Raw genomic sequence first — 7,808 nt, 5'->3', positions numbered from 1 at the left:
ATGCCTTTTTCTTTTGATAACATTGTTACCCCACAGGATGAAAAGCTCCAACACGCCTTTGCTGACCTTCGGGTCCAAATGGCTTCTCTCGCAGACACTATTCCTGAGGATCGCATCGAGTTGGTGATGGAGAAGGAGGAATGGTGCCACTCATGGGAGTGCATCATGGTATGTTCAATCACTTTGTTTCATATCTTCGCAACTAACTCTTCTTCCCTAGTGCGACCTTGACCAGTGCTCAATTGACAGGGAAGACCTTTGGTCTCTCGTTCCCATTGAGTCCTGAAGAAGCCGGGAAAGGTCGCCATGGTTCCGAGGCCTACAACTACTTCCGTGCGCAACTTCACATGTTGAGAGCCAAAGCCAAGTGCCAAGCTTCCAAGCATGCCAAAGAAGAATGTTGCTGTGAGGAGACTTTAGCAAGAGATGAGGATGTTAGGATGTCTGCCGGTGCCAATGACAAGCGCACTGCTGAGGAAGAAGGACCTGCCAAGGTCAACACTGGTGAGACTGGGGCTGAGGATGAGGAGGAGGAGAGTGAGGATGATGAGGAGGAGGAAGAGGAGCGCCCTAAGCGCGCTTCGCCTAAGAAGGCCACGGTTCCAGTGAAGCAGGTGAGTAACTTTCCTTTCTTCTCTTTTTCCGTTTTTCTGACTCAATTCTTTAGAAAACACCGTGGATGAGTGTCGCTCCTGCACTTGTCATTCACCAGGACCGATGCGAGCAGTGTGTGAAGCAAGATGTCTGCTGCCAAGGCCTGCCTGGTATGGTCTGCCAGAACTGCAAGGCCGCTTGGCAGGGATGTAAGCATTCAATGCATAAGGGAAAGGTATGTTTCCTTCAGTTAATCATTCCTGACTTTGCACTAACTCTTCTGTCTTAGGTCGCGCAATTAAGCCGTTGCCGCGGCCGAAGGCCATGTACTGCCTCAACCAGCGGAGTCCATGCCCGTGCCCGGACCTTCCAAGGGGGTCCTTATCCGCTGCCCACGCGACACCATTGAAGTTTTGGATGAGGAAGATGCCACGGATATGTGAAGAGCCATAGGTAAGAAGAGAAGGGAAGAGGTGGAACCGTTAGGTGATGTGGAGGACATAGATGCGGAGGATCTGGAGACCGAGGCGCTAACATGCTCCATCTACGTGCAGATGGCCACCATCCAAGCTATGATGGGTAAGGTCATGAATGATGTTGACCTTCTCAGCATCCGCCACAAGAAGCGCCTGCCGCCACCAGTAGATACCTTTCCTTTCCCATATAGAATACCGCACATTAAATGAACTCTTGGTTTGGCTGTAGTGCGGTTTGATCCTAAGTTCCAGGTTCCTTGTCCATGTCCATCGTCCAGTGTCCGGTCCTAGCTCTGCTGTGTGCCTAAGAATGAGTAATGTAAAAATAAGCGCGTGCGCATTAGAAGTTGAATCGGGTAACAATACTAATGTTTGCAGAGTACCGTCCGACTTGTCTTCTTCGGTGTGCGTCTTCCTTCCTCTATTCCTGCGGCCGCAGATGGTTATGGCTAGTGACTTTCGACATAAATGGGCGTGGTGCGCTACCTGCGTGTTAGAAGAAAAATGTACGGTAAATCATTGGGTATGCAATATAGTCCTTTGAGTCCTTTGAACAATGTCTTGTGCTTTGATATATAATAAGAGTCTTATGCACGAGGGCGCGCATAACATAGGTAAGTATCGGAAAGGGAAAGGATGAGATCACCTGGCCGAAACCTGGGGTAAAACTGAGGCTATCGTACTAAGGTATTGTTTTTGAGTTTTTCTTTTGTATTTGAATGGAACTGAAAGTAAGTAACACAGATAAAGAGTGTGGGTGATTGAGTGAGTGTGCAGATGGTAGGGAATGCGCGGGTTAAGCGTCGAACTCGGTTTCTTCATTGTTGGGTTCCTCAGTGTCTTCTGCTGCTAGATTGTTCAGTGCTTCATCTTTAGACCTGTGATACTCGTAACTGATAGTTTAGCTTCGCTGCACAGAAAATAAGGGATTAAGCGGAAAGCTGCATAACGAAGTTTGGACACAGAGCCGTCAACTTCCACTAAAAGGTATGATCCGCCCTTCGTGCGGCGCAGGACGACCATGGGTCCGAGATACCACAGCTTTGTCTTTCGATTCAGCTCATACTCGATCCTGGCGTTGCGCACTAGCACTAAGGAACCCGGTTTGAAATCATAATCCTTGATTGAGTCGTGGAACCTGCTCCTCGAAATTGTGGATTGGCTTATACCTAGCCTTTAGGACTTTCTCCTTGATATCGTTGAGGTCTTCCTGTCGCTTCTGAAGTTGACATGTGCACCATGCAATAAGGTCCATTGTAGTGAACTGAATGTGTCTGGGTAGCACTACTAGGAATGTTCCTCCACAAGGTCGAACTGGAAAGATCGGTTCTACACCTGTGAATGGTAAAGTAAGGTGTTAGACCCGTCGCCTGATGAACTGTAATGTGTTCAGGCCCAAAATACCAAATGCGTGCATTGGTACCATCGCGACTCATCCCCTTCACAACTTTTCATGATGGCCTCCCAGACATCGTAGTGACGTCGTTCTACTATACCATTAGCTTGAGAGTTGTAGGGTGATATGCAGATAGGGTGTATCCGATAGCGCGCGGCTAACTCGTCTACGGCCTGCTATGAACGTGGGCCCGTTGTCAGTAACGATCTCTGTAACAGGTCCCCACCTGCAAAGAATCTCCTCGAATATGAACATGCCAAGGGTTTTGGTGTTTTCCTTCCGCAACATCCGCCATTCCAGGGTATCCGGTGAGTGTGCAGTGCGCTTGAACTATGCGATCGAATCTGCCTGCTTTGGGCATCATGATGCTGTCAATGTGCACTTTCCTAAAGATTCCGCCTGGAATGGGCACGGTAGGAGGTATCTTTAACTTGCGCAGTTGTCGGATTTGACATTCATGGCATGTCTGGTTGTACCACTTGATATCGTCAGTAATCCTAGGCCACCAGAAGCGTAAAAGAAGGCGGTTCCTAACACTGAATACTCCCTTATGTCCGAGATCGTGGTGCGCTTGTTTAATGATCTGAAAGCACCGCACTTCTGGTACTACCAATTGATGCTTGCCTAGGAAATGCTTCTGCCATAGGTTGTTGTCAAATAGGAAAAATTTAACCGCGTAGGATACGAAAGTTTCAAAACTCTTGTCCGATAGGTCAGTGGGTCTTTTCCGATCTTCTAGAAACCGTTGGACCTTTGGTTATCCTTTCATCTTGTGCTCGCGCAGCTATCAGAGTGAGGTATGCACGGTTCATTGGTTTGCGGCATGGAAGCTAGACATTCAATGATACAAGGTGAGCGGGTTAGCGTGGATGGTACGGGTACGAGGTGCAGTACACAAATGATGTCCATCCCCACGGATTCCACTTTGTATATCCTATCGTTCAGGATTTCAAAGGCAAAGGAATATGAGCGGTCAAGCCAATCCTCATGGTCATCATCATCGGATGGATCATTGTCAGTGCGCGGTCTCCTTGAGAGTCCTGTCTGCTCCGGTATGCTTGGTAGCGGTACGTGAACAAGCATAAAGGAAAATAGAAGGATACCTGCGATCCACCTGTTGATGGTTGCATTTGGCTGGAGGTCCGGATTATTGATCATTCCTTTAACATACTTCGCATCGACCTCAACCGTGAAGTTGGTGATGCCGAAGGTATAAACGCACACCGCGCGAAACACGCAGAACAAACTGTAGAGTTCCAACTTGGCTTGTGAGTAGCTGCTTTCGACTTCCGTGAGCGATATGGATCCAAAGCGACTGGGGTAGTGCTTTCCGTTTTCTCCGACTTGCATGAGAATGTAACCTATAGCGATGTTAGAAGTGTCAACAGCAAGGATGACCTCAGTGTTCACAGGTATAATCAATCGGAAGGAGTGCGGGAGACTCAGATACTGCATCCTTCAACATCTGCATAGCTAGCTGTTGTTCTTCGCCCCATTCAAAGGGAACATCTTTCCGGGTAAGGTTAACCAGTGGCCGTGCTATCTTGGCAAAATCACGGATAAAAATGCGCAGGATTCCGCATGTCCCTAGAAAGCCGCGTACTTGCATAATGGTACGGCATTCTGGCCAATCGCGGATCTTTTGCACCTTAGAGTCTTCAGGTTCGCATCCATTTAAGGTACACTTATGCCCTACTATGACAGCAGTGGGCATGGCTAGAATGAATTTACTGGCGGATACGGTTAGACCAACGTTTTCAAGCCTCTGCAAAATGCGGTTAATAACTTCTAGGTGTTCCCATATAAACTGGCGGATGCCTGGATTCTCCGGGATGGTTTCATAAGAGCCATCAGCTCATTGATACCGAGTTTTAACCGATTTGACTGGAACATCATCGATGAACGGAAAAGTATGATCCAGAATCTCATCCTGTAGAACGAATGCGGTATCGCCTTGATATACTTGGACCGCGTTAGCGTGACCCTGAGGAAGTGTGGTTAGCCGATGCGGACCCAAAGGCATCCCGAAGGTTGTTAGATCGCGCGAGTCTATGTGCAGCGCACGCTGATCATACCCTGCCATTAGATCCATAAGACCAAATACCACGCATCCGGCAAAAAGCGAGGCTAAATGTTTAACTAGGGGAGGAAGCGATGAGTCTCGGATGGTTACTTTGTTTAGCGATTGGAGGTTGTGCACTAGGCGCAGTGACTTTCCATCCTTCTTGACTACACAGAACCAGCTGGTACGGTAGGCCGTGGTTGACGGTTCATATACTCCGGAATGAATTTTCTCTCTAATGATATGGATGACTTCGCCATGAATTGCGGGCGGGATAGGGATGTTGCGTTCGGACCAGGGGATGTGAGGGATGGTAGGAATCTTGTAGGGAGGGAAATAGGTTTCGTCGAGATGACCAGGTTCAGTTGTATCCCATGCAAATGCCATTTCGTGAACCCGGACGAGCCAGCATACAAGCTTAAGCTCTTTGGGCCATAACAAATTAGCAGGGTCTAGGTCTAGGCTATCCACGCATTCTTGAGTGAAGCAAATGCCTGGAACGAAGTCAGGCGGATGGGTTGGCAGTGTAGGGATGCCGGCCAAAGGATCGTCCGGTAAGTGCCGTATTATTCTATATTCCGCGGGCATAGAGGTTTGTACTGTACGGACCTTCTTCGCGACTGGTTTGTATGCCAGCGCGCATCAGGCTTCATTGAAAGAATATACACTGGAGAAAGCGTCAAGGGATGCGCGGTTAATGACAGAATGGGTAGAAACTAGACGAGTGTAGTCTGCAGAATAACGTGGGACGGAAGGATGAAATGAGAGATTATTGCTCCGTGAGAGTGGTTGATGCGCGGATAGTGCGAGACTAGGGTTAGAGATAGGTATAATATAGTCCAAATTGTTCGGAGAGATGAGTGGGAGAGAATTAGTCCTTGTGTCTCCCTGCGGGTTATGCAGATCATTGATACCTAAAAACCCTTCTTGCGCAGACCCGGTGGACTATGCGCGCCGCTCTTGCATCCTGGGCATTTCTTCAACCAACAATCGGTAGGTATGCGGATCATCTTTGCCGTGTTCGGGTCCATGAGTGTGATGTCTTGATCGCCACTAGGCAGATCCTCCGTCTTGCAACTGGTCAGCATAAAAAATGGGTGTCCTAGTAGAATCTTGAAATTAGCGCGCGGAACCACTTGTACCTGGAATAACATCTCGCCCGCACCAAAATCTAGCGGTAGATTCTCGATAATGCCTAGTGTTTCATTCGCACAAGGTATTCACCGATTCCATTACCAATTTGTGATCAGGCCGGAGTGGAATTCCTGCCAAGCAATTGCCAAACCGATCTCGGCATCACAATACATTCCGCGCCTTGATCAAGCATGCAGGTAAGAACTTGCCCTTGATGAGTTACCACTTTAATGCACCGTAGGGACTCAAAGTGTTCTGCAACTATGCAGCTGTCATTGCTCCTTCATAGACATCCATCGTAACACCGCAAGATGTCCTCCACCTCCAGCGTACTCGACAATTCATTGACCGAGAGTGCACCAACAGTGACACGCTTCATCATTGTCATGTCTTTGAACACCTTCCAGACATCTGTGGACACAGCGATGAGATCACGCATTGGTATGCTGATATTTGAATCGAGCATCCAATCTACCACACGCTTATCTGCGTCCTTGTCTTCCAACAGGAAGGAATACCGGTATTGGGTCAAAGAGGTGTTGGTGGGCTGAGATGCTGATGAAGTTGCGGTGGCTGATGATGAGGTACTAGGTGTATTCGTAGCGGTCGTGGGTTTTAGTATCGTAGCACTTGGGTTTGGCGGGTTGGCTGCCTTCGATCCAGAAGCTTTTACCTGAGGAGAAACTACTTCTTCAACCATGTCAGTTGTTTTGGAAGACAGCCCCGGCTTAGTGCACACGGGCACATCAACGCCATCAAACTGTACATTCTTTCCCTTGTCGGATTTGCGGGCCGCGTGATCTGTTTTGACCGCAGCAAACACTTCTCACGCTTTGGTTACCTCGTGTTCTAGGTGTTTCAGTTCTTCATCTTCGGACTCTTGGTTGTCTTCCTGGTGGCTTGCACATGTATGCATAAACATGGGTGAGTCAATACCTAGCGCGGATTCGACCGATGGCAGGGCTCGGATGAACATACTCCCTAAAACCGTTGTGTTGGCACCTGTAGCGGGTCCTTCACGTATGAAATGGTCTATGCGCTGTTGAAAGTTGCTGTCTTCCCTTCTATATGGAATACCACGGCCGTCAGGCATGACGAGTTTACCGTCCTCATTCCACTTTACTTTACCATCTTGTACATATTCCTTGCACGCTTGACATTCGCGGACGAAATGTTCTCTGCCGCAGAACTAGCAGTTGGTGCTCCACTGCTGGACACTGTACTCCTGCTTGACTATTACACCTTGACTAGGTTGTTGAACCGGTGCGCTCTGCGTAGCTCACGGCAGGTACGCCGGAGACAAGGTCGTTGCATGCGGTGTTGAGGTCAATATTGGGACCGTGGTTGACATGATGCTAGGTAATAAAAAGATAGCTGCTGCATATACATTGGAGAGCACATAAGGGTCATCTGGGTGATGCGTAGTTAGTTGAATCTCCAGCCTACGCTTGATAGCCGCGTTGGCCGCAGCATGAATACCTTCTAAGAACAGGCAGTCGCATTCCAGATCCGCTAACCTCTTATTGGTTATCAGGTGCTGTGAGATCTTGAAGAATTCTTGGTAGTACTGGCCAAGCTCCTCCTGTGAACGCATAGGAATGCGCGCATTCTCTCTGCAAAGGTTTTCAAGATCAGTGCGCAAAAAGCAGCGGTCACTCTTGCATCCGGGGTACATCGCTTTTACTTCTTTTACAAACTTGTCCCAATCTGCTCCGGAAGCCAAGGGTAGGAGGGCCCATATCTCAGTTTCGCTGGTAGACGTGTATCGAAGGGCTGCCTTGATGGTATTTGTCGGATCAAGGGACATATATCCTGCCAAGATTTCGACTTCCTCAAAATAAGGAACTAGGCACGCAGGTGTGCCATCAAACTTGGGCGCAGATTCTGCTCCCCTGAGAGGCATCCTGAAAACTGAAGACATCTTTGTAGTTAGTGCGGGTTGACGGTTAACAGTAGGAAGAGGTGTGGAAGGAAGCGGAACGGTAATAGCAGGTAAGGTATTGAGCATGGGACTTGGTAACGTAGGTGGGAGCGTGGATAAATGTTTATGTGGGGACGGAATAGGCATGGACAAAAGAGGTGTGGGTACGAAAAGGGATTGTCTTTCAGGGGAAGGTTCGTGGGATGGGACTAAGGGAGTTTCCAT

At 48.6% G+C, this 7,808-nt stretch overlaps 2 protein-coding genes across 2 annotated transcripts; one reads left to right on the top strand and one right to left on the bottom strand.

Moving 5' to 3' along the window:
* F5147DRAFT_658065 (uncharacterized protein) lies at positions 1 to 1,047 on the top strand (the record flags this gene model as incomplete). The annotated part of the gene is made up of 4 exons (XM_041434372.1): positions 1 to 168; positions 255 to 614; positions 668 to 803; positions 884 to 1,047. 4 exons carry the CDS (start codon positions 1 to 3, stop codon positions 1,045 to 1,047), a joined length of 828 nt encoding a protein of 275 aa, XP_041286378.1.
* A 5,894-nt stretch (positions 1,048 to 6,941) lies between these two features.
* Positions 6,942 to 7,808, bottom strand: F5147DRAFT_780191 (uncharacterized protein; the record flags this gene model as incomplete). Its single annotated transcript, XM_041442418.1, has 1 exon — positions 6,942 to 7,808. One exon carries the CDS (start codon positions 7,806 to 7,808, stop codon positions 6,942 to 6,944), a length of 867 nt encoding a protein of 288 aa, XP_041286377.1.

Source organism: Suillus discolor, assembly GCF_016758755.1.
Source record: "Suillus discolor strain FC423 chromosome Unknown F5147scaffold_100, whole genome shotgun sequence".
NCBI classification, from domain to species: domain Eukaryota; kingdom Fungi; phylum Basidiomycota; class Agaricomycetes; order Boletales; family Suillaceae; genus Suillus; species Suillus discolor.
Note: the sequence above shows the minus strand (reverse complement) of the source record. Positions and strands in the feature narration are given on the sequence as shown.